Source organism: Malaclemys terrapin, chromosome 23 (genome assembly GCF_027887155.1).
Source record: "Malaclemys terrapin pileata isolate rMalTer1 chromosome 23, rMalTer1.hap1, whole genome shotgun sequence".
Classification (NCBI taxonomy): Eukaryota; Metazoa; Chordata; order Testudines; family Emydidae; genus Malaclemys; species Malaclemys terrapin.
Window position 1 is genome coordinate 7511943 of NC_071527.1, and position 26827 is coordinate 7538769.

The 26827-nt window shown below is 37.0% G+C and overlaps 3 protein-coding genes across 13 annotated transcripts in view; all 3 read left to right on the top strand.

The window, feature by feature from the left end:
* HOXC4 (homeobox C4) overlaps positions 1–26827 on the top strand; it is a 95318-nt gene that overhangs the window by 23900 nt on the left and 44591 nt on the right. For 3 of the 10 annotated variants that reach the window (XR_008443137.1, XR_008443138.1, XM_054012212.1), the window contains exon 1: positions 4111–4198. The exons of 2 other annotated variants lie outside the window; for them this stretch is intronic. The gene's annotated coding sequence lies outside the window, so the exon portion shown is untranslated. Of the gene's footprint in view, positions 1–4108; positions 4199–24920; positions 25024–26827 lie in introns of those variants that run through there. 5 more of the 10 variants (XR_008443141.1, XR_008443143.1, XR_008443139.1 and 2 more) reach the window with 4 other exon arrangements.
* On the top strand, positions 13093–17581 carry HOXC6 (homeobox C6). Of its 2 annotated transcripts, none has more exons than XM_054012217.1 (2): positions 13093–15500; positions 16260–17581. In XM_054012217.1, the coding sequence occupies exons 1-2, from the start codon at positions 15101–15103 to the stop codon at positions 16598–16600; spliced, it is 741 nt and encodes a 246-aa protein (XP_053868192.1). In that variant the 5' UTR covers positions 13093–15100; the 3' UTR covers positions 16601–17581. The 2 variants fall into 2 exon arrangements, with proteins under 2 accessions (XP_053868192.1, XP_053868193.1); XM_054012218.1 differs by having other exon boundaries at positions 13095–15500; positions 16284–17581.
* HOXC5 (homeobox C5) lies at positions 19546–22060 on the top strand. Its single transcript, XM_054012220.1, has 2 exons — positions 19546–20261; positions 20922–22060. Exons 1-2 carry the CDS (start codon positions 19805–19807, stop codon positions 21134–21136), a joined length of 672 nt encoding a protein of 223 aa, XP_053868195.1. The 5' UTR covers positions 19546–19804; the 3' UTR covers positions 21137–22060.

A 26827-nucleotide genomic window follows, 5' to 3' on the forward strand; every position in this document is an offset into this window, starting at 1 on the left:
GTATACAAGGAGGAAGAACTAGTTTATTACATATTAAACCTATACTGATATGTATAGCCATACACCCCCACAGACATAATGCATGTGTCTGTGCAATATGACTATGTGTAAGTGTAATTCTAGATTTCTCGTACCGTTTATGTGTGTATGCATATATAAATGCTCAACACACACACACACAAGGCATAGGCATATGGAATATGAATGTGCGTATGTTTCATTCTAGAAACCTAGTGCAGATTGTATGTCGTGCATGTATTCACGTTCAAAACACAAACACAAACAATGCATATGCATATGGAACAAGGACGGGTGACTGTCTCATTCTAGAATTCTAATGCAGATTGTATGTGTGCCTATTGTTCATGTTAAAAACATAAACACAAAATTCATGTGCATATGCAATAAGAATGTGTCTATATAGAATTCTAGGGCAGATTTGGGGGTGAGGTAGAATTGGAATATCTATCTATCTATCTATCTATCTATCTATCTATCTATCTATCGAATTCTCAGTATACACTCCCTCCACTCCCGAATTCTAGAATTATACACAAGCGCACACACACTTCTATGTTATTGCACATTCTAGAGTGGACATAATATATTCATGCACTCATTTTCTCCGTTAAAGCGCTAAACATAATACGGATCACTGTAGACTTTTCCATTTCGAATGTAGACACTTAAGGTAAACTGTTTTATTAGGCATAAAATAGGCTGGTTTATCTTAACAGAGGTATACTCTTCAGGGTTATTCATCTACTATTTACAACACCGTAGTTTTCTTCCGCTTGGTTCAAGAGAATGGATCTATGCTCTTCACACCTTCGATAGCAATGTTAAGGAGCATTTGCAGAAAGCAGCTTGTGCTATTTCTATACTTTTTTTTAAAGGTCTTGACGAACTCATACTGTTCTTAGAGAGGTTCAAAGAAGAAAGATAACTTATCAAAGTGTTCTGTTTAAAATTGTTAAAAAAGCTGTATGCGCAGTCTATTCATCATATTTAAATCCACATCTCTAAGTAGTTTTATATGAACGAATACCACATAGCGACACTCATCTATCAAAGAGTTAGGAGTTAAATTATTGAAACTACAAGTGAAGCAGTAACTTTTGGGGTAAATGTTTATGCTGTCTAGTCAACACAACAGAGTCGCATCTTCAGTTGACATCCGGTTATTTTTGTAATCACTCCACCATTTCAAGAGAAAAGGAGAAAAGACCATTTTATGGGGTAAAGTAATTTGAAAGAAGATACGCCGTTCACAAAGTGGCTTATTCAGAAACAATCATTGCTTCAGTATTACTGAAATTAGACTCATCTACCCGCCTGAAGTGAGAAATATCCTATTTCACGCTTTTTATTAGCCAATCAAATTTCCTTCGGATCTCCATTTGTGATTTGTGAAAAATGTAATTCCTTAAAAAACTGAGTTTGAGCATATTGCTCATTTTGCCTTAATTTATTATTCTAATCATAGCAGCAGCTACATGACAATGCAGCCATTAGGCTAAAAAATTCGTTTAGATTTTATACTCGAAATGGGCAAAGATTATATTTTAGAGGCAACGAATTTCTCGGGCATTTATTTTATTTTATTTTATTTTATTTTATATTTTTTGCACTGCATGCAGATAGGCAGGAGGATGGGTTGAAAAAAAAGACGAGGATGAACACGGAAAGTTTGAAAAACAAAACTTGGAAAGAAATGAATCCTTCCACATTTTCTAGCTGCCATATCCACCCCCCCCACACACACACACAGACTTCTTCCTAGATTTGATCCCCTTTTACCTTTTCCAAGGGGTGTGGGGAGGGGAAATGATTTCGCGAATATTTAATTCAAGGAAAGAAGCGAGAGGCTATTTTTCCAGACAAGGCTGTTGGATAAAGGGAATGAGAATTAAATACTGAAGTCATGGGCCCTAATGTTTCAAGGGCGGGGGGAAATGTGTCGGACAGGTTACCCTCTGCCTTGCAGGGATAAAATTTCCTGTTCACTGTATGGATTCTATTCTCTGGTCTACTCGTTGGAAAATGAGGAGTCCATTGTGTTCTTAGAGCTGTTGTGGTGGTTGCTTCCCCCTCGTAACTTTTAACTACCTGTTATAAAATTTATTGGTGGTTTGTAAAGTGAATAAAGTAATTTCCCTTCCATCCGGTTGTATTACATCCTTTGTGTTGTTCGGATAGACAGACAGACAGACAGACAGACACACTTAGAAAAAAAAAAGAAAGAAAAAGAAAAGAAAAAAAAAGAAAAGCAAGCAAACCAGAAGTACCTGCAGAATTGAACTCTGGAAATACGGGAGCATGGTATGAAAATGCATGACAAATGACATGTTCAGTTATTGCGACAAAGTTGTATTTTTCCCCCCAAAGCTTTCTGCCATGCCTGGCCCTGAAGCTAGGAGTTGGGATTGTAAAATGTTTCTGCAAGGGGAGAGAGGGGGAAAGTGTAGCATTTAATCTAAACTAGCAGATCTGGTCTTTGCGGTTGTCTATTTGCAGACTTGTGGAGGTTTCCATAGGATCAAAGCAGGCCTGTACCCGACCAAAAAAAAAAAATCGTTTTGACTCCAAATCAATATTTTCAAGTGTTTGCATAGGCCCCAACTAAAAACTCAAAGAAAAATAATATCGCCTGTTATATAATTCATGCCCATCCAATCGCATGATTGAATGAAAGGACCAGACTCTGAGATGTTTCCTTGAGAACTAGTATTAGCTGAGATTTCCAGTCACAGAGTGATTAAAAAAAATCCGTCCATGAAACTGTAAAATTGGATCGGAAGCTGTTAATTTAAAAAATCATACCAACATTTAGGTTAAAAATGTGGGAGTTTATGGGTAAATACCGCATCAACTGCTCAAGTTTTGACTATTATTTGGAGAACTTCACTCGTTTCAAAATCTTAATATCCCAGGACAGGGTATGGAGTTTGGCTCATGCCAAAGAGCAAAATTATTATAATTTAGAAAGCCAAAGACGGGTTGAGGATAGCAAATTTGTGTTGAGCTTGCCAGGGAAAGTGGACACACCCTTTCCTAAGAATATTGTGTTGCAGAGAGATGTTACTACACGGTTTAATTCGGTTAGCTGGAGGAGCTTGCAGACACAAACAGTGTTATTTAGCTTTTCCTACATCCTGAAAATTAACACGGTTTTATAATGTTTTTATTTTTAAACAGTCCAGTTCACCCCTTTTCCTTCCTGCCTCTTTCAAGTCCACCCTTCCTCCATTTTGAGCTCTCTAAGTAGCCCAATTAATTAGTGATAATAAAAATAAAAAACATTATATTGTGAAGGCCATATCTCCCTGGTCAAACAAAAAAGGCTCCACATTAAGACAGGCACTAATGCTCAGAAATTAAAATCTAGTGCGGGCGCGCACGTGTGTATATACATATATAAACATATGTATTTATATATACCCAGTATTAATTTGCTTGCTTTAATTGGGAGGAGGGGTGAAGAGAGAAGAAAAAATTACTAATATTAAAAAAAAGAATTGTATAAACATGGCGACAGACGAGAGCATTTGCACTCGTCACAAAAATGCAACGCATTCCTGGTTGTTTGCAGAAAATTTACAGCTAAGCAATAAAAGTTTACGACTGAATCACAAGTTGGATTGGCCACAGGAAGTCATGTGGACTCCATCCATGAACGTGAACTTTTTATTGTGGTTTCTCTTATGACTCTTTCACAGTAGTCCTCCCTTTAACAGTCCAAGCAGTGCCAGGGATAGGATGGTATTTTTCCCCCACCTAATTATTAGCATTATTATTATTTTTTTTTAAATCTAGATTTTTTTCCCTCCTTGGGGTTGGAATTGTTGGTTGCTTTGGGCATTTTGGGAATAATGAGTTTACTGCTGCGTCTTGTTGCCGCCTCCTATTCTCCACCCCTAGGGGCAAAACGCAATACATTGCCTTTGGAGGATGCAATGATGAGGGGCACAAGGAGTTGTAAATACCTTTTTTTTAAGAGAAAAAAATAGATGCCTTCCCAAGCTTCCCCCCACCCCCTGTCCAACCAGAGAAGAATTATTTTGCTTTTGTTTTCCATCTTTTTTTTTTTTAATCTTTCTGTGGAGCTGAGCTGCAGCGTCAGTGGAACAGAAAGAGAGAGAGAGAGAAAGAGAGAGAGAGAGAGAAAGAGTGGGAGAGGGGGAGACAGGCAACATTGGTAAGTGTTCCCTTATTGGCTAAAATGTGTAACTAATGATCCATAGCAATGGGTGTTAAAGATAATGATGCATCGTTTTGTGAGCGAGGGGTAGGCGAGGGGTGTAGCTTGGATATGATAGAATATGGTCAGGATCGGCACAAATGTAGTTAATTCGGTGAAAAAAGGGTTTACGGGTGGTGATGTCACATCGGTGGGGAGCTGGTTTGCTGGAGACAGACAGAGATGCGTGCTGCAGTCTGCCTTTCCATTTACAATGGGGCAGTGTTAACAGGGGTGGTGCTGTGGTGGGGAAGGGGTGGGGGGGGGGGGGAAGAGACGTACTGAAAGGCCTAAGAAAAACATCTGATCTACTGGTTAAACTAAAGGAGCCGAAAGGGCTCGGTTGGAACCTTGGGGCGGTGGGGGGGTGGGAAGAGAACAGAGAACCCGGAAGCGACATTTTCCATGGAAATAAAAAATAATCCCAGTCCAAACTTTTAATAAGAGGCAATCATTGACTATCTAGCGCACATGCGCAGTGTAGGCAGCCAGCCGCATCCAGGAAGCGCCGGAGCAGGCTTTTTAGTGCCATTTTTAATGAGCAATTATGGGTTTGCTTCTATTTGTGTGCATCAGACACAGACTGGCTCGCCCAGCCCCCACGGGTTTCAACAAATGATTGAAATGGAGGGGGAGATGCCGCCTTCCCCCTCAGAGTTTTTTTTTATTTTTAAGTACTTTTTAAATTTCGAGATCGTCCTTTATTCACAAACTCCGCCTTCTGGTCTAAATAGACTTTAAAAATATGATTACGGTGATTACATTGTATTCTCTCGTCCCAGAAGGAACCATTTCAAATATTTATTCCACCCTCTGTTTTTGTATAGTAATAACTTTCTTCTGGGATATTTTTATATTGGTTTTCATGTTGTCATATTGTTATAATTATAACTTTGTTTAAAATGACGCTGATCTTTACATTTTATGCAGTCTTCAATTTTTCTCCTGTCTTCTAATTTCTCGAAATAATTGTTGTTCAGTTACAACCTATGTAATTTAAATTATAATCTTTTTCCCTATACTTCCCCCCTCTTTCTCCTTCTCTCGCTCTCTCCATTCATTTGTTCACTCGTTCCAGAGAGAACAATATATGTGATGTGTATTGGTTTAATTTAAGAATGTATGTAATGTATTAGCTTAATTTCCTCGAAAGTATATATCTCCTTTCTTTCCTGACATGACAGCCCCTCATGAAAAAAAGCATCTCTAGATTTGTAGTAGAAATTCCTGTTGGTAAAAGTTACAGTACAAAACAATGTACCTAAATAACAACATGAAGTAAAAGATAAGCCAGACATTGTTGTGACTAAGGGTGGGATGGGGGAGGGGTGACAAAGACAATTCTTGCTTCCTGTCTCATTATAAATTACTACTGTCCCCCTTTCCATATTAATACAATATGTGGAAAAAGGCATCTAGAAAGGACTCTGCGTTAAAGTTGATTTGATTGATTCGTAAAACTTGCCACTAGTGAAGTATTTAGCATTTTCTGCCCTTAAATAAATAAATAAATAAATAACCTCTTCTGTATTTCAGTCTTTCAAGAGACTACACAGGGGTTTATTATTATCTAATGTGATAAGTGTTTTGGAAGTTACCAGGGGATGATTCTTAATTTCATTTCTATGTTTCTATGTGTGACATAGATTGCAAAATTTTAAAACATTAATAATATGTTTATATCCTACTGTCCTTCTAAAATCCATCTATCTATGCCTGCATTTTATTCTGAAAATTATCTTCTTCTTTTGGCCTGTTTAAACAACACCACTCTCGTCACCAAAATGCTTTCGCTTTTTGGTAAGCGCAAAGAGGTATTTTAATTTTTTTTAAATGTTTCATAGAGACAATTTCTGCGGCATACGTTTCGGAGGCATTTTTTAAAAGGAAGAATCAATTGGATTATACTGAATTAAGATTTTTTTTAAAGTAAGAGATACAATTTTGTGTTCGGTTTGTTCACTGCAAACACATTGTGTCAGCCCTTGTCTGCAATCCGTATAGTCATAAAGACATTTTCTGAGCAAACAATGACTGTTTATTGGAACCAGCTCATTACAGAAATAGTATCTTTTAGGGGTTCCAGTCTAAATACATCTGCATTCTTCTCTTGAGTTGTGGTTAATGGGACCAAAAATCTGTTCCCTTTCCTTCGAGATATTATTGCAATAGTTGCATTTACTGTTTACAATAACCACTGTCAGCTCTGCAAGGCCTGGAATTGGGTATACAAAACAATTTTTGATGTATTGATTTTCTACTTAGGCTGACGGATTGTCATCGTTCATATACTGGCAATGCTGAGAAACATTTTAGTACGTATAGGAGGAATAACGTAATGATTTATATTCTCTGAGTTTTACAGACTAAAACAGAGGAAATAAATTGCTTCTTTTATCTATAGCATCACTACACAGGAGGGATTATAATAAAATCACCACGTGTTATTGACATATACTTGAAGAAAAATAACAGCTTTTCTACAGATAGAGCTTGTATAAAAGTGCAGGATTCTACCACATTATTGAAATGTAAATTATGTTGTTGTAAATGTTCATATTTTATTATATTATAAATATATCAAATATGAGCATTTAGGCTCTATAATTAATATAATGCATAAGAATGTTTGGGATAACATCATTTGTATTTTAATAGAAAGACTTCACATTCTTAACTATATGTGTATATATTTTCTCATCATTTTATCTAAGGATAAGATTATGATAAATCTTATTTTTATATATTTTATCTTATATAATGGTAAAATATATAAAGACAAGATTCTGAGCTACATATAAAGATTATGCTAAATGGGTGTGTATATGTGTGGGTGTGTGTGTTATGCAACGCTACAATGCTAAAAATACGTTTTTATTATAACGTTATAAACATACAAGTATAGTAATACTTGTAAAACAATTTACAAACTTTTGAAAATGGTAGCAATTGGAGTAAGTCAATGTACGACGAATCAATGTAGCCCACACGTTATCTAGAAATAGTACGTGATATAGAAATATATTATACATTAACATTTGTGTTCAGTGTAAGTCCTGTCTGTGGTAATATTAAGTACGATTTTCAATGGGGTTTGTATCTCGGTCATTACTACACGAATAATGTTATTTTTCACTATATTTATGTTCGAAATTCTGTCCAGCAAATGCTTTTGAGAAAGAAATACTTGAGGCTAGTCATTTAAGATCTCTTTGGAGCAGACAAAATTAAAGCTTTAGTGAATGTTATGAGATAAAATAATTAGAGAAAAATCATATATATAGATTTTTAAAAATGCCTAATACTGGGGTATCAAGGAATTCCTGGTCTTACCGGAGGAAAGTTAGATCTCTCGTTACTAACTCTACTAAAAATGAAATAAAATAGAATAGAATCTCTTGCAGATTTCAGTTTAATCCTATGAATTTAAGGTTTGATCACAGAAGGACTTCCTACATTTAAGCAGTTCCGAGCTTCGGGAAACAAAGTGATGCTAGAGACAATGTATCTCTGTAGATAATGTGTCCAGTTTATAGTTAAATAAAATACAATACGGACATAGCGTCAATAAGTGTTTAGACAGAAATGTAGATCAATAGATTAAAGCTAATATGATTGCAAGGATATATGATAAATATCTTTGTCAAAGTTTATGTACAAGCCAAGAAAGACCTTTAGACATCTCAGTGCGTATTCAGTTATCAACAGAAACCAGAAGAAAATAGCTGACAAGCAAGAAGCTCTAAGAGAAAGGTAAAGGGATGTTTAAAGTCAGATGAATCTGAGATTACATACAGTGTTTCCAGTTTCTGGTTTTGTTTTTGTCTGTCGCATGTGGACACACCTTTCTGGAAAAGTCTAACCAAGAATCTGATTCGGTTTGGTCAGATTTAAGACCGTTGATTTCCAAGGGGCAAAAACCAACCCAAACCCACTGTATATTTCTAGCGTTGAAATAAGATGCAATTCCTAGATCTATGTTGTACAATTGCTATTGTTTCCACAGGTAGAGAATTTCTTTCCTCCTTTCATTCTGAGCGAGTGTTTAAATATCTGCACGTTTTGTTTACTTGTTTTGTATACTGCCACCAAGTGACAGAAACTTGCAAACCAGCAATTTTGCAATTTGGTGCCTTTTTGTGGGGGTGGGGAGGTGGGGTGAGGTGGGGAGGAGTGGGCAAAATACCCTTACTTGAGTAATGCTGGACTACAATAAAGGCCGGATTTGCAAGGAAGTTTTAGTACCTTAAAAGAGTCAGCAATGTCTTCTCTCACCATCTCCCTTGGAATGTCCATAAACGGCCCCCTATTAAGGTACTAGGCTGAACAGTACTTCAAAAAGTTTGGCTTCTAAAACCTATTTGAAATTCCTCCGTTGCACTTTATACCCATTCACTAGAAGTTTTCTTTTTTCTTTCTTTTTTAAAGCCCCTTTCGTTCCGTGTTACCGTGTTTTAAATCATTCCAATGTACGTGAACTCATAAAAATAGATAAGGCATGTCAACTTGGGAACGATATTTCCCCTCTTGAAAATATGAGTGTATTTAAGCAAATCCTGGAAAATTACATTGTAGCTCGATTAAAGACAATGTTAATGTATAAATTCAACAAAGTGCGTAGAGGTTGTCTCCAAATATATAGTTTAATTCTGTCTAAGTGATCGCCTCTGAAAAAGCATCATTAAGGCAACTAATATTGTTTCCTGAATTATTATTTTTTACTTGCGACCTAAGATTAAATTTCTGCTTTAGAATCTGCGAACAATAAAATATAAAGCTGCCTATAGTTAATGACAACAATTTTTCATTGTTGAGTTATCCTTCCAGAACGCAATAAAATTATATTCCTTTTATTTTTAATCCGTACACAGAGCATAAATAGTTGTGTATCTATATCTATCTATAGATACTCTTAATAATTGTAGCTAGTAACCATTGCCCGCGTCAACTCTGTGACGTCATAAATGCAGCTATCTTAAATGTAAAAAGAAAGAAAGAAAGAAAGAAAGAAAGAAAGAAAGAAAGAAAGAAAGAAAGAAAGAACCCCACCAAAACATGATAGTAGGGGGTATTTTCACGCAACCAGACAGAATAACCAAGCTAAACAATAGTTTTCTGAAATGCACAGGGTGTTAGGAGTTTGCAGTGGTACCTGGCTTTAACATGTAAGGCATGACATACATAAGATGCAGTCTGATGCACTCATTCGTCAAACTAAATAGTGGCTGAGAAATACATTTTCCTGGATCAAATGGAATATGAAACAATTGTCCGTACTTTTGTAAAGGAGATTATAAAATGGTGTTTTTTGGGGTTTTTTTTTTTTTTTTTTTTGAATTACACAATGTAACACTCAATTATTTTACGTTTATCAACACGTTGGGGTTTCCCCAGCACTGAGAATGTTTATTCATAAGTGCATTTAATTAGCAAACATTTGACGTAATGTTACATTGAAAATTGGAATATATCCATGCATTACTCATCATTACATAGCATGTGAAGGTGCTGAAGCTAACTTTAGCAGCAACATTGTTACTTGGCAATTTAAGACAAAGAGAAGTTCCATTTCTGCGGAGAGGTTTCAATTCTGGCTTCTTTTGTTGGGGTGCGGGCCATCAATAAATCTGGTAAGGAAAAATACATAAATCCACATATTAGAAATAGTAGTTCAGGCATAATAACCATCTATTTCAGTTGCAATATGAATTCAAATGAATATAAACAAACGCTCAACAATGTTAGAAAGAACTTCAAACCTTGGTAGAAAAAGGGAATAAATTAAAGAGTGAAATAGATTAATTTATCTTCTCTCCCCCCCACACTCCCGCCATCTCCCAGTTTCCTGTTTATGAGATATGTGTTTTGACAGTTTCCAGAATTCTGTCTTCTTTTTTTCTGGCAATGCGTGCAGTGATTACAGAATGGCGGTTGCAAATCTGAGAAAACTATGCTCCCATGTTACCTTAGAACTATTATTTTTCCATTTTGGAACTAAAGGTTAAATGTTCGCACATGAAACTTTTTTTGTGTGGTGAGGATGAGGCGTCGGGCAGAATCTTTCTTTCTTTCTTTCTTTCTTTCTTTCTTTCTTTCTTTCTTTCTTTCTTTCTAAATAACAATACATTTAAACTTATTTCCATCAGCCATGCAACCAAATTAATAAAATGGCTAGTGCATAGCAATGAATCTTCCTTCTAATTATACCAAACTTGGAATGCACTTTAAGGTAAATATAGTCTTTATAACCTGTCTTTAGAGATATTAGACACACTTGCATACAGGACTGAAAAAATAGGGTTTATGTAATAATAATAATAATAATAATAATAATAATAATAATAATAATAATAATAAAGTCTTCTAGGAAAGAGGTGAAAATGTAAAAAGAAAGAGCTCTATTATTGCTAATTATTGCTCTGTGCGTCTTTGTCAAGAAGATGCCTTGAAGTGGCAAATAAACCTGCCAAATAGGCTGCCTCTTTCAAAACTATCTGTCTGCGACATTGAAATAAAGTTTAAACAGTCCATCAAGCGCTGAATAGAAAGTATGCAGTAGAAGGATAGATTTCCTCTTCTATTTTAATCAGAAGCTGCCAGACTCTTCGTCCTAGGGTTTAATTACTGCAATATAACTAAGGAAAGAAGCGACTCAAAACAATGCAAAACATTTCATGTTGGGAAATAGTGGCCCATGGCGCATATGTGCCAAGTAATCCTCAAACAGATTTTCTTTTTTCTTTCTTTTTTATAAGAGCTATTTACAATAAAAGCGATATTTGACTAGGAAAGACCGTGCTATAAAAAAAGGGATAAAAAAATAATTAGAAGGCAAGAACTCACGTGCGCACTACATGTCAAGTTAAAAAAAGACCGAGATAACATATATGAGGTGAGATCAGCTAAAATCAGGAAGATATTTAATGACATCACGTGTTTACATCTACCAACTACAAAATATTCAGCTCAGATATAAATACACACCACCACTCTTTATATAGTTTATATGTTATATATGTGTAAGTGTGTATATATGCGTATTGATACATTCATATTCTACATGTATGTATAGGTGTGTATGTGGAGAAAGAATTTCTAGTTTGACTATACACATTCGTTTTATATAATGTATATATAGTATACATAATGCATATGCATACACACATACACATATATAATTAATATATATTCAAAATATAAACTCTTTGTACACACACTCTCCTCTCTCTCTCTCTCTCTCTCTCTCTCTCTCTTTCTCACACACACACACACACAAACACACACGTGGAATTCTAATATGTGTGTTGAAAATATAAACACTTTCTCTCTACTCCCACATACAGAATGCTAAAATGTATATTCATACTGCACAGGAACATCAAGTAAACACTTCTGACCTATATTAACTTTTGGTGCATGTTGAAAGCACCCAGACACAACCTGTATTTATGAATAAGCAGATTTCCACATCCAGGCAATGCTCTGGCTAACAGTGTGATTGCTTTTGACTACAATTGTATTAGCAGCCTCAACTGGTCATTCTGACTGTACCAAACAACAAACTCATTCCCTCTTAAAACAAACAAACAGACGTCTGAATTTGCATTCAGGATCTAGGCAGAATAGGAACATGACAGTAGCATTTTATTAAGTCTGTAGGGTGTTGCGGGGGGGACGGGGACGATTTGGGTTTGTTTCCTTTCAGTAATTAGTGGGGATAGAAAACACATGTGTTGGGATTGCATTTTTGAAGCCTTTTTCTAAATCAGTTCATCAATTCGCTAATTATAGCTGGGAGAGAGAAAAATTCTCCCTACACATATTTTTTCTTTTTTCCCCTGTAAACATCAGAGTGGGGAGAGGGGTAAATGTGTGTGTGCATGGGGGGAGATATAGCTTATGAGAAGTGGATGTTATTTCAGATTTCTGTGGGCTTTTTATTTTCTGGGAACAAAGAGCAACTGCTATTAAAGAACTACTCGAGGACTTGTGCATATTTCCACTGCTGTGTAGCAGTTTTAATAAAACATCTGTTCTTGCTTCTGCTGATGAGTTTACATAATTGTTTGCAGACCAATTTAACCAGAAATAGCCCTAGATATTTCCCTGTACATGTTTTCATGGGGGAAAATAATAAATACCTTTTGCTAGTGACATACCTTGATTAAATACTTTCGAGAAATCCCAATACTGTTTAAAATATAAATTGAATAAAAATCTAGTGCATTAAAAATGCTAGACAGAGGAGTGCAACCAGTAGAACATAATCTAATGGTGCCTCGTTTATATTTGCAGGAGTTTTTCTCCCAAGAAATCTGATTTTCAGGAGGGAAAGCATTCTATTTTAAGTTTCTTTACGGCAGCTGTTTACTGTTCACTATAAATCGACCAGACTTTTAAGCCTTGCCCTCTGTTTAGAGAAGTAATAAAACACTTAACTTTCTCCACTCCTAGTCGCACGGGTATCACACAGGTCTTTAATACAAGAGCCCCGGAGCACCTATACAAAAATTAATCCCTCCAAGCCAAGACTTTTCCCAAAACTTTAACAAGACTGGGATTATTATAAATGCATGTTTTTAGGTGAAAGAAGCTACATGAATCACACCCATATAGGATCATATCTGTATATTTTCCAAGGATTCCTGCTACTTTCAATTTACAGTCCAAGTACATTTGGACCATAAGTAATACATAAGGTAAGGCAACATATCAAGAGGAAGCAAAAGATCTCCATTCATGCATGCATGCATGCATTCATTCAGTTTATTGTACATTGCCCCAGTTTCATATCTGGAAGCAGTGCAATCGTTGGTTTCCAAAGTAACCATGGTTTCAAATGAGATTGTTCCTATAGGACATATACATACATACATATATTCACAATAATAATCTATCTAACATATATGTATATGCAGACACATGCATCTGCATGTGTATGTGGCTGGGTGTGCAATATGTCAACACCAGGGGGATAGCATATGTAGCTTTTTTGTTCCGTTTTGTTTTGTTTCCATAAATCCCCACGTATAATGGCTGGGGAAGAGGGAGAAGAGTGGGGAGACAAGAAACCAAACTAAACTTCGTTTTTTTAAAAAAAATACCAGTAAATCTTCACATTGAGCATAATTCGTATATCTGTACTAGGCTGGTCACAAGTTAAACACTGTAGAGTAGGAGCCAAACTATGGTCAGCAACAAGGCACATGGGCTAAATAACATGGTGTGTACTTCCAGCTATCTTCTTTTTTGGTTAGAAACTTTATTTTATTTTCCTAGTGACACTCAAGGGAAGCCTTAATGTTATAGAAGATGAATACACGAGCTTTTTTTTTTCCAGTTGTACTCTCGTTTATGGCTTTATTGCCACCATTGATTACTTTGCTTTGTTACACAGAGGAAAAAGATCATAAAATCCTTTGGCATCCGGGTTCCTGTTATAGCTAGGGGGGAAATATAGCTTTCCCCCTCTTCCTTGTCAACTAAAATCTTTTAGGGGAGACATCGCTAAAAAGGAATTAAGTATATTGAGTAATAGCAAGAAAACACCTTCAGATGTTCGAATTTTTACCCTGCAACTTTGAGCCTGCATCTCACCAGACCACTCTACACACGTCCTAAATTTAAAATAAAATGTGTACGTGAAGAAAAAGGCCAAGGGTTTCCTGGCATAATTGAATTTTTAAATAGCAAGCCACGAGAATGATGAATATACCTTGCAATATTTACAGATCAGCAGGTATGTTTTACATTTAAGGAGCAATTTATGAGACTGGATTGAAATTAAAATTAGATTAGCTGCCTTCATTTCAATTAGTTCTAGATGCAATTCACCAAGAGAAGAGATAATATAATCCTTTTTAATCTAACTAAATATTTGCAAAGGAAGTTTCCTAAATCTGTTGTAAATATCTGAAACCATAAATTTCTGTAAACGTAAACACGAGGTGCTGTCCTCAACCAATACCTCATAATGTACTTAAATTGCAAATAGGAAAAGTATAAGTTTTGTTGTGGTTCCTGTTGAAAATGTAAATATATTCTAACAGTACCAACCATTGAAAATTACAAGGGAAATATTCAGGACAGGAATGTCAAACTGCACTAAAAGAGAACATCTAACTTCCAGACTAACGTGAATTCGGAATGTTGTCTTTTTTTATTGCAACTTCCTTCCAAATCCATAGTTCAGGAATGCTCTAAAAGCCACATTATCAGTTGAGCAGTCGCCATGTTTTTTTTCTTTTTGCTCCCTTTATGTGATATTTTCTCATAAAGAACACAACCACTTGATTCCATAATATTGACCAATGCTCCATGAGAAAACGAAGAAAGATGGATAATTTCTGAATTAATATTCTGTGGGCACCTGAGATGTATTACTTTGAATTCTGGGCTATTTTGTTATCAGATATCAGGAAACCATAAAAAATTCTGTGCTTCAAAAGCTCAGTGTTAAAAAAAAATAATAAAAGAGAACGAGCGAGAGAGAGAAAGTTAGATTTGGTTGTGAAATTTTCAAATTTAATTCAGATGTGGTTTTTCCCTAAGAGTCCCCCCTTTCAAAATCTCCCCCCACGCACTTAATATTTGCTCTCCTTCTTCTAAGCCATCTTATATTTAGAATTTTCAAGACTTACTTTCAATGCATACTTAGTTTCAACTGGGGAATCAACACAAGCAAAAGCAATTTTTCCCTTTCTTGACATCTAGCTTCCTATTGGCTCAAATCAGGTCAGCTGACTTTGTCATTTTGTCTGTCCTGGAGTAGAGCCTTCCCTATAACAATCTAGTTCAGACTACAAACTGGAGACAGAAATAAATATTAAAGAAATCATACACCCAGGTATAGAGGAAGATATGAATTCCTATTTTACAAACCCATCGTTATCTTGCCATCTAACCAGTGGCCAAGATGTGCTACCCAATGTAGCTCTCAATTCAACGGCTTATGACCCCGTCAGGCATTTTTCTACCTATGGAGCAGCCGTTGCTCAAAACCGGATTTACTCTTCTCCTTTTTATTCACCGCAAGATAATGTTGTGTTTAGTTCCAGCCGAGGACCATATGACTATGGATCTAATGCTTTTTACCAAGAAAAAGACATGCTTTCTAGCTGCAGGCAAAATTCTATGGGACACAATACACAGACTTCAATTGCACAGGATTTTACCAGTGACCAAAACAGGAACACTTCGCAAGAACAAAAAACTAGCATTCAAATATATCCATGGATGCAGCGCATGAACTCGCACAGTGGTAAGTTTTACAGCTTGGAGATATAAATTAAATAAACTGAACCATCTTTACGACCATCTCCCTAGCAGAACAGCCTCCGCTACTTTTTATGGCCCCATAAAAACAATAATATAGCTCCTTCACAGTTGCCGCTACAGGCCTTTTATTTGTTCAGTTGTTGCAAGCAAATATGGCTTGTTATGCTCTTTCTAATTAAAAGACTTCGAGAGTGTAAAATATCTATAATAAAGTGCAGTGAGCTCTGCTTTTGAGTTAAGTACAAAATATTACTTGGGTAAAATAAGTTTTAATGATAGGTGAGTAAGTACATTTTTTAGTGGGACGGGAGGTTATGTAAAAAGGATCCCTCCCTGTGACAGATTTCTACATGGGGATTTGTGAAATTTTGTTGCTAACACAAAAGAGGAAGAGTCTATTTCTAGTAATTAAGGCAACACTTTAGGGGGAAACCCTAGTTTTCTTTTCTCCCTCTCTGTCTCTCTCTGTAGTTTGGGGGGGGGGGAATAATTAAAACAAGACTCTCCAAAGCTTTGCAAGGAGTAGCATGCCTAGATTAGAAACCATTTGTGCTGCAGGGGCTGAGTGTGATAACTTGAATCTGGGTAAACAGGAGCTAAGAACTGGGGACGGAGGGGGGGGGTTGACAATAGGGATGTAGGATGGAGGGGAGGGGGTTGAAGGGGAATCGATTTTGTGATTGCAGTGATCAAAATAGATATATCTTCGCTAAGGTATATATATATTACTAATTAGTTTTAGTTTGCTTTGTTTCTGAATCCCTAGGAGTCGGCTATGGAGCGGATCGTAGAAGGGGTCGCCAGATCTATTCCCGCTACCAGACCCTGGAACTGGAAAAGGAATTCCACTTCAATCGCTACTTGACAAGGCGGAGGAGGATTGAGATCGCCAATGCACTTTGCCTAACGGAGCGTCAGATCAAAATCTGGTTCCAGAACAGGAGGATGAAATGGAAAAAAGAAAGTAACTTGAGTTCCACTCTGTCTGGGGGAGGCGGCGCAGGCGCTGGGGCAGCTGCAGATAGCTTGGGTGCAAAGGAAGAGAAGCGAGAAGAGACAGAGGAGGAAAAGCAAAAGGAGTGAAAATTGACGGCTCAGCCCCTCATGCCCCCCCTACTCCCCACTCCCACCCCTCCCCACATACACTCTATATTTATCACTGGCACAAGTTATATGTTTGGCTACATTAAAAAAAATAAGAGCCAAACGTGGACATGAAAGACAGACCTTCCCCCACACTCAACCTCCCCCACACACACACACTCTCCAATATTCAGTTCATAACTTGCTCCACAATCCCTTTTAGGTTTTGGCTATAAACCCTCACCTACTCCCCCATCTTGCCTATTTATCTAACTTTGAACACAGTTTTCTTCCTAAAAAGAAATTGGCTTGCAGAAGGCAGAACACCCTGTAGTGTTGCCTAGTTGTGTTGGGATGATCCTTGTAAGATGGACTCTATGCAGTTGTTTTATTATTATTATCCAGAAAACGAGTTTCCCACCATGTTGAAAATAATTCCCTGAAATCTCTTTCCACGTAAATATAGCATTTTCAAGAGTAACCTAATTGTATTTAAACACTACCTGGGCTCATCATTGCAAACTGTGACAGTTTATGTGTGAATATTTTTAGCTGTATTTGTGGTATCTGTATTTATATTTATGTTTAGCACTGTAATGTTCAACAGTATAAAGTGAATGGAGGTCTATAGCAGTAGAAAAAAAATCTTGTGTTACACCCTCTCATGTATAAAGATCATGTCCAGAGGACTATTGTTGAGTATTTAATAAAACTGAATATTATTTTTAAAGTTTACAGACTGGCCTCTGAGATTCAATTGGAACCCCTCATGTTGATAACAGCCTGTTAGAAAGTTCACTTATTTTCTCTGTGTTTTTCCTAACAATCAAATTCCTTTTTCCTCCCCCCCCCCACCTTCTCCATACTTCTCTCATTCAAAGGTATTCCAAAAGGGGAAGTATACATTTTGCTTTGTCTCCTTTATTTAGTCTTGTTACTGTATTGTTAAAGGGCATCACAAATCTGTGCCATACCTCTCGATTCCTGATTAAAAAAATGGATTTCCAAAGTTCAAATAGTATTTTTATTGCAATCCTCATCAGGCAATTCACAGGTCACAGAATGTTTGTTGTTGTTATTCAATAAATAAATAAACACATGCATTTGAAATTGCTGATGAACACCCAGCTTTCAGCAATCACACACTTTCCCAGACTTACTTAGACCATTTTTTATAGAAAAACTGGCACTCAGTAGAGGGTAACTGACAATATCATACTATGAAATAAACAATGCTAATATTACACTACGGTGTATTGCAGACTTATATAATATGTTAGGAAGGCTTGAACACAACTTACATTTTATATCCTCTGTGGTATACTCAGTACAAAGGCATTTACCAGTGGTACGTACATTCTGTATCGAACACATATGGTGGTACGTTAGGGGCATATCTTTCCTGGAAGCCCCACCAAACTCTTAGAGTTTGTCTTAAACAACCAGGATTCGGTTGAATTCGGTTGAAATAAAAAGATCAGGGGCGTTTTATAATCCCATAATTTGCTTATTTTCCACCTCCGCTTGTGTACGTTACTTAAAACGGCATAAGAAAGGAGAGCAAAATATGCATTTACCAAACAATAGTCTTGCTACACAGTAAAGAAAACAGGAAAGTTAAAAAGAAATAAACAAACTGTTGTTTCCCTGGTCTGCATTTTAATAGAAAAATTAGAAGTGTATGTATATGAGCTGTCATAACATTTAAAGCAACAAACCTTGAAATAGATTTTAATGGTTGTCATTGTGTGTATATTACAACACGCACGTATCCTAGTCTTAAGGCAGTCTAGCAAAAGGAATCATATTTTAATGCAATCATTTAACTAAAAACCCTTGAAAGGAGATTTGATTTTCAGTAAGCATCAAGCACAGGACTCCCTACTTCTTCAAACAGTAAACTGCAGTGGTAAAGGTAATAGAAATTGTAAACTTTCGGTCATTACTGTAGATACATGACAGAAACAGCCCATGCTTAATACTTAAGAGCTTTTTTTCACATATACCGAAGATAAGGCATTGTACGTGTTTATTTCATTCACCTAAGCCATGAAATATTTATGGGGAGGTAACTTTATGGGATTCACTGACACTGAATACATACACTGATATTAACACATAACATAACGCACACAGAGAGATACACAGAGCTAGAGTGTGTACCTATATATATATATATAATATGCAGCTATACACAGCAGATTTGAATATATATATAATGTATAGCTGCATATTACAGGAGATTTAGATGATAAATCATATGTGTATTCATATGTATAATGCATACATATATGCAATGTATACAGTATATATTATATATGTAATGTATTGTGTGTAATGTATATTACACACAATACATTACATATATAGTATATATGTGTGTGTATATATGTATGCACGAACTGATATATTATTATAACAAAATAAAATATAGCGACTAACAGTTCACACTAACGCGTTTTGTGAATTAGAAATATTAAAGCGTTTCGGTCTACAGTAAATACACAAACATATCTATAATAATACAGATGTGCATACACACAAATATGAACCCCCCCTTCCCACCCAAATACAGCTATATACGTGTGTTTCTCTAAAGGTGCATATAAACCATACGTTGCTATTATAGCCACATAATATATGCACAAAGAAAATAAAGAGAGACCATATTATGACATTTGTATCTAAAGATATTTCGCATTACTGGCTTTATCCCACACAAAGGCAAGAAAATATGTCCATGTCCGCCTCTGAATCTCTGTCAACACATAATTAGCCAAATCTTCTATTCTTAAAAGGCAAAAGACTTTTATATGTTGGCCACTCTACACCCAAGCCCAATGTATACACTGAGGGGGCATGGGAAGCCGTATTTTATGAAGCGTTGTACCACAAGCCTAGCACCAGGTGACGCTACAGTCTCGTTGTCTTGGTTTTTACTTGGGGCCTTTAGTTTGCTTTGCCAACATATCAGATACGTTTCACAGGCTTCCATCAATAACCTCCTGGGGTCATCAAGCCAAATTTATGACTGGCCAACACAATCACGTGATTCTATTTAAACATGCCATATTTGGGCAGCGCACATAGAATAAAGAAAGAAGAATCTCCACCTATAAATTCTGCACTTTAGAGAACAAAAAACCCCCTGAACTTCAAAGGGCCACAAATCAAGCCTAATCAAAAGGGTGCAAAAAATCCGACATGAGTTCTTACGTAGCCAATTCGTTCTATAAGCAAAGTCAAAATGCTCCTGCCTATACCATGCAAAGTTATGGGAATTATGGATCTGTGTCTGAGGTTCAGTCATCCAGGTATTGCTACAGTGGGCTGGATCTAAGCATCACATTCCCATCCTCTGGTTCTTCCAACTCTCTGAACGGTTTGGACATGTCTTCAAGCCCTAGAACTAACCCCGACCGACCTTCCTGTACTGTCATGGGTTCTTCAGGGCACTCTCTAGCCAGAGACGACCAGACTCCTCTAAACCCAGGAATTTACAGTCAGAAGGCTGGTAACACGGCGTTGGAGGACAGATCTAAGAGCACTGGCGAGATCAAAGCGGAGCCGGTGCAAACTACACAACAAGGAGGGCAACAACTGCAGCAGCAGCAACCACCACAAATATATCCGTGGATGACCAAACTACACATGAGCCATGGTAAACTTTCACTTCTTGATTTTGTTTCACAGGATTTGCCTTGGTTTTATAGGCCATACGGGGCAAATAATAAAAAAAACCTAAGGTCGTAAATTTTACGACTAAGGCATCAATTGCTCGTAAAACTGTCCACTAAAAGGCTTAGAGGCTATATACGCCCAAATTTATGACAGCATAATTGGATCATAGAAACAAAACGTGTATAAAAGGCAATATTCCAATTTTTTTGGAGGGGGTTTTAAAAATACACACGTTCTTTTAGGCTTCTCTTTAAAAATATTAAATACAAAAACATATAAAAAAGTCATCCCGTCTATATAGACTTGGCTTTTCTCCTTCCACCCTCTCCAGGAGAGAAATCCAGCCCATGAAAATATATTCCCCTCTTTTGCACACTTTTTTTAATGGTTAACAGGGAACAGGTTCTCTTCTGGTCAGTCTGCAAACGTTTGATCTTTAAAGAAAACCCAAACAAACTTTAATCTCAAGGTGTTTATAAAAAGAGAAGCTACATGTTGACCCTGGCCAAACCTTGATGTCCTAGGCAGATACAATTGTCCTGGGGATAACCAAGCGGACTTATTTATATTTTGTTGTGTTATTATTTATTTTTGAAACATAATTGTTTTGGCTTTTCATGTGCTGTCTTTTATTTTCCAGAAACAGATGGCAAACGTTCCAGAACTAGCTATACTCGCTACCAAACTCTGGAACTAGAAAAAGAATTTCATTTCAACAGATACCTCACACGCCGGAGGCGCATTGAAATTGCCAACAACCTGTGCTTAAACGAAAGGCAAATCAAAATCTGGTTTCAGAACCGGAGAATGAAGTGGAAGAAAGATTCCAAATTGAAAAGCAAAGATTCTCTCTAAGGAGAAGGATGACTCTCTAAAGAGAGAGTCAGTAAATATTTACACGAGTTTTGTTGTAATCTACCTTCAGAAAACTTTTCTTTTTAGGGTGGGGAGGGGGTCGTATTGCTGAATGGACTGTGTTCATACCCTCACAAATCCATCAGACAAAGGAGTTATCTTATTAGTATGCAAAAACCTGCTCTTCGCTTCATGCAGAATTTAGTGTATAGCTCTTTAGATTGTTACTCAATGTTCTAACCTGTACATTCTGGGGGGCGGGAGGGGCTTTAGTAATTATGTTGCTCAAAAACAATCCGCAGAACTAATGGGTTATATTTTATCAGTGCTATGATAATAATAGCAACAACAACAATAATAAGCTGCCTAAGGGAGAAAAAAAAGCGAAGTAAGTTGTCGAAAGTCACAGAATCTTCCTTAACTGTCTGCTTAACCTTAATAGGAGAAGGAAAAATGCTGATATATTTTACTGTATGTAAATTAACCTGTGTATGCTGGAGTTCTACGTAAAAGACCTGACATCTCCACTTTTACTTTCTGAAGTCTAAAAGAAAATTGTTTACCTTGTACGTGGATTGGATATATCCACAGCTTATTTCCTAGATGCACTTGTCCTCAAACATGGCAAAAACTCGGAGACGAGTTGTTTTTGTTTGTTGGTTTGTTTTGTTCGGACTTAGAATTCATTATTTTTTATTATTTGCATATGAAAAGAAAGGAATGGACTATGAAATAATCGGCCTGAGCAATCATCCGAAATATCTGTGCAGAAGAGTAAAGCATGTGGGGAAAATGAATTATCTCGACCTAATATTATTGTGTATTTATTTGTTGCGTAATTAATGTAGATTTGCTAAATGCTAAAAATATATAAAAAAGCAAAAATTTGTACATCTTTGTTTAAATGTAGTCCATTTTAATAACTTGTTTTCAATAATGTACTCCGTATATTTATTGGTTGCAGTTTCATATGTGAAAGATCATGGAACTTATATTTTGTCATATTAAATAAACAGTAAATAATACAAAACTTTGGCGTGCCAGCTGAGATAACCCTTTTGTGCTGATTTTCCTTCTTAGAGTTGTATTCAATCCTGCTTCTAGTTTGCTAAAAAATCTCTCTGGAGATAACAGGGGCAGAATGAGGGGTCCATTTCCTTACTGTACACTTATCTACCTCGACCCAAAGAAGCTTTGAGTTATGTGTGCTTTTCAGTGGTGGGGTCTTCTGATTGTAAAGTGCTAGATAGAACCAGCCTGAATAAAGTGCAGCACTGCTGTTACTTCCAACATACAAATAATATGGCAGCTCTGGCTTCTTCTTAAACCAAATGAACTCCTTTTTTGAGTCTATATTCATTTCCCCCAACTGACAGATGGCCTCTTCTGCCAGGAATCTAGTTTTCAAAGACTCCCCCAAATGTATAGTTCAGAGAAAATACCCTTCCCAAAACAGCCCAGTTTATACCTCTAAACACTCTTTAAACAGGTTGGGAAGCAACTTAAAATACTCAGGCACAACTCCCATTGGTTTAAGTGGATGTGTTGCATGAGTTGGGGTCTGTACAGTGATATATATGCACCGTACCTTTTAGTGGCTATAGGCCCTATCCTATTCCCATTGAAATCAATGGTAAAACTACCATTTACTTAAGTGGGAGCAGAATGAGGCCCGTATTCGAAGAGAGGTCCAGGGTGAAATTCTGGCTCCACTGAAACCAATGGCAAAATTGCCATTGATTTCAGTGGGGCCAGGATTTCACCCGCAAGGTTTAAAGTGGAAGTTTAAGGTAGACTTTTTAACCTGCTCTTTGTGAAAGTTACTTTGTCTTTAGGATGCCACAAGATCTGAGTATAACATGACATTTTCTTTGGTAATTAAAAACTTATACAGGAAAACTCGATACTTTAAAAAATGTATTTAGAACCACTGTTTTCCGATCCCCTGATTATTGTTATTGTAATTATTATTATTTAACGTGATTGGCCTAGTTTAGTATTCTTGAGGTTTGTTTTGTGTATCTATCTATCTATCTATCTATCTATCTATCTATCTATCTATGCACACACATGCATACAGACAGACAGATATACATATACACACATATACAAACACATACATATATACAATTATGTGTGTGTGTGTGTTTGTGTGTATTAGTGTGTGTATACAAACATATATTTGTCTATTACTGTGTATACACAAACACTACACGTATAGACAACACACACTACTAAGGTCATCCTTGATGTGTCTTGAGAGCTATTTACAGTAGAAACAAATGCTTGAAGAAGCCAATAGCTCCATAAAACTTTATAGCATTTCCTTTACACATTTCAAACAATGGAACAATTTCCTGAACCTGGAAACAAAAGTTTCTTTTAGTGGTAGCCTGGAAGTCTTTAAGGGTACAATTGGTAGAGCGTGCTCAAATGTGGCGTGTCTATATGGCGTTCTTATTAAATATGGAGGTAGGACCCTACCTCTTCCTATAGTTTTTGCTTATTTATTTATTTATTTATTTATTCATTCATTCATTATTAGGCAAGTTACAAATATCAAACAGTGCTTTCATAAAGGCTGTGACATTTAATTTTACTGTCATTTAACAGTCCATTGAAAATTCCTTTTATTTTTCTGGAAGAACTGTCATTTTCCCGTTCGTTACAGTGAAATACTGCTAAGCAAATCAAAACTAGGTTTGTAAATTTCATTCTGCCTGAACCAGTTTTTGCTTAACGCTCTGGCCCTCTGACTATGTGGGCCTTGGGTAATTACAAATAGAATAATAGAGTCTTTTAACTATTCCTTTTAGGTTTTTATTTTCTACCCATGCTGTGTAAATCTATTGAGAAATTGCTCAAGCACAGAAAATAATTTGGCGTATACTGGTGGCTGTTCACTAACTAAGTAGTTTTGTATCTAGTCTTATTCTCCTTTCTCTTAAACACTGTATTTGTTAAATCGTCAACATCTTTCCTTCCTCCTTGAGCGGTAAACTGTCAAGAAACAATTAGACTTGACAGTTAAGGGTTAACAGAATCAGATCCATTTTTGCTATATCTAAGGGAGGAGTGGGTTTTGCTGGTTCTGTTTTGTTGTAGTTGCTTCTTTTTTAAACCTAACACATTCAACTCCAAACTTTTTCACTGCCGTAGTGCGAAGCAGCAGTGTAGTTATTTATGATTAATTAGGTTAATCCTGACTTTCCGGGGGGGGGGGGGGGGGGGCATGGATTTATTTCAACCCCTCTTTTTTTTTAAAGAGTCATGTTCCAGGACTGATTCATTTTTGATTGTTGTTTTTGCTGCATTCTTGAGAGGTTTTGTTTTTCCTGTCTGTCTCTCAATCCTTTCCCAAAGATCGCTGTAAAACCAAGAAGGAAATAAAAAATGACTTACCTTTCCCCTGTCATCCGTGTCAACCCAGTGTGAACTTAAAATGGCCCCAAAAAAAAACCACAGACCAAAGTTCCATTTTTTAAAAAAAATCCCGCATTATTATTACTATTAACATCATCATTATTATTGAGCAAAGGGCTTTTAGTTTAACTGAGAACATGAGAACATTAGCAGAAATACTCATGGCTTCTATGTGAATTTAGTAGTTTAAAACTTTTGAAGGTTATTTATGTGGATGGCCCTAAGCAAAAGCCCTGAATGGCTCTCAGGGAACACGTGATGTCATTAAACTAAGTTTTATGGTTTGGGGGAGCTGACAAACCCACAATATATTTACATCATATATAATCTTAACTGTCCACCATCGCAGCTGCTAGAGCTGTTTAATGCTGGGACAGTGGGACAAGGCATTTAGTGTGGATTACGGCGTCTCAGACTGCTGTTAGTGAAGGTACATCTTACCAAATGGATCCCAAGCGATCTCAGTAAGTTAATTCCCCCCCCCCTTCTCTCTCGCTTTCTGGGGGGAAAAATCCATTGCACCCAGTGAGTCTTATTAAAATAGAGCGTTAAACTCTGAAGGGCATGGAATTCTGTAGATACTGTGAGGGGGGAGGGCTTTGCTTCTTTTACTGTATGACAAACTAGTGTGTGTGCCGTTTTAAAGTAATATAGAAGGCGTAGAAGGCGAGCAGCAGTCAGGAACCTTATCTAGAAGGAATATCAGACACCCCCCTCTTTCCCCAGGGCTTGTGGAAATTAGATAAGGCCAGAAAGCTCAATATATTACTGGTTAAGCAGAGACATTTCTCCCCCCACCCCTGTCCTACCCCACTCTAGCTGTTGACAATAAAATACTTGAAGAAAGCGAAAGGTGGAGGATTGGGGTTTTGATTCTCCTCCCCCCTTTGGTTTTAAAACTCTGATCAGATAGTTTCGGTTCCTGCTTGAGTTGTTGTTGTTGTTGTTTTAAATCTTTTTTTTAAAGGACCACAGTATAGAGTTTGCTTTTAAAAAAAAAAATGTTGCTGGGTGGTGAAGTGCATGCGCATTGCTGGGGGGGGGGGAGATTGAGCTGGAAAGAGATCTGGAAGTCTGACTTCTGTACTCCTTTGATGCTGTTGGCAGGTGTGTAGAGGAAAGCATGAACTCAGAGCTATGCAGGGATTGGAACTAGGCCGAAGAATTTGTAAATTCCCTGTCGCAGATAAGGACTAAGGCTATAGAGACGTGGCATTTTTTTTTTTCTTCAGAAGAATGATATGATCAGATTACACAAGGAGCCATCAATGCAATCCCTGTTTCTCTCTTTTTGTATTCCCCCCTCGACAACCAGGAGATGTTGCTCTTATTCCTCGTGTGTCCTTGGGTTAATGTAACAATATACCTCCAATGGATAGGTTTCAAACTCGAGCAATGCAGTCTCGAAATGATCTATCGAAAATGGGGCAGACCAGAGTCCAAACACCTGCCTGGAGCACTGTTTGAATGTAGAAAAATAGATTGGTGTTTGGGTGGTTTGCCTTCAATATTGTTTGCAACACACCTAGGCAATGGTAGTTTTGGGAATGTAGGGCCGGGGCTCATATCTGAAATCTAACCACAAAGACTATATTATATTCAAAGTTAGAAATGTCATATTCAGTGAATGGGGCAAAAATCAGGAAATGTAGCAATGACTGGTGAATACGTAAGAATCCCTGCCCCTGATACTGCGTGTGTTGTCTCAACTGTACTTCCAGAGAGCGTCTTGGTTTGTTTACATACCACGTTCCCCCCCCCCCCCAGTTCATACAATTGCCTACCTAGCACTGAGTTCTCTGGCTCTAAGAGTCAAGAGAAGTGTGTAATCCCAGAAATAACTGCTACTCGGCTTGTTTTATTGGAGTCCAATTCGCGATCAAACGACCCTCGTGTTAAACAGCGAAGTGAAAAGAGGATTTCTCTAGTTCAAAGGAAAAGGAAGGAGGGGTATGTGGGGGATCTGTCTGTGTGGGGGACGGGGTGTGTGTGTGTGAAGATATAAAATGTTTTGTTGTGCTTAAAACAGAGACGGTGCAAGGTGAAAGTATAGAGCCAGATATCCCAAGAGCTCAGCTCCCGTTTAGACGCCTAAATGTAGGAGCTGGACTTTCAGAAACGTTCAGCACCCAGTAGATCCCTTTGAGAACAATGGAGAATCACACACACAAACACACACTTAAGAACAATTTGAGGAAAACCCATTATTCTTAATAGGAGTTTACTGGGAGTTGATCTCTGACCCAAAGAGCCCAATTCTGCATTCTC

Excerpts from the sequence above, each read along its gene's own strand:
- HOXC6 (XM_054012217.1), top strand. The coding sequence starts at position 15,101 with ATGAATTCCTATTTTACAAACCCATCGTTATCTTGCCATCTAACCAGT. Across the intron at positions 15,501-16,259 it reads GCGCATGAACTCGCACAGTG|TTTGCTTTGTTTCTGAATCC; the intron begins GTAAGTTTTACA and ends AATTAGTTTTAG.
- HOXC5 (XM_054012220.1), top strand. The coding sequence starts at position 19,805 with ATGAGTTCTTACGTAGCCAATTCGTTCTATAAGCAAAGTCAAAATGCT. Across the intron at positions 20,262-20,921 it reads CAAACTACACATGAGCCATG|AAACAGATGGCAAACGTTCC; the intron begins GTAAACTTTCAC and ends TTTATTTTCCAG.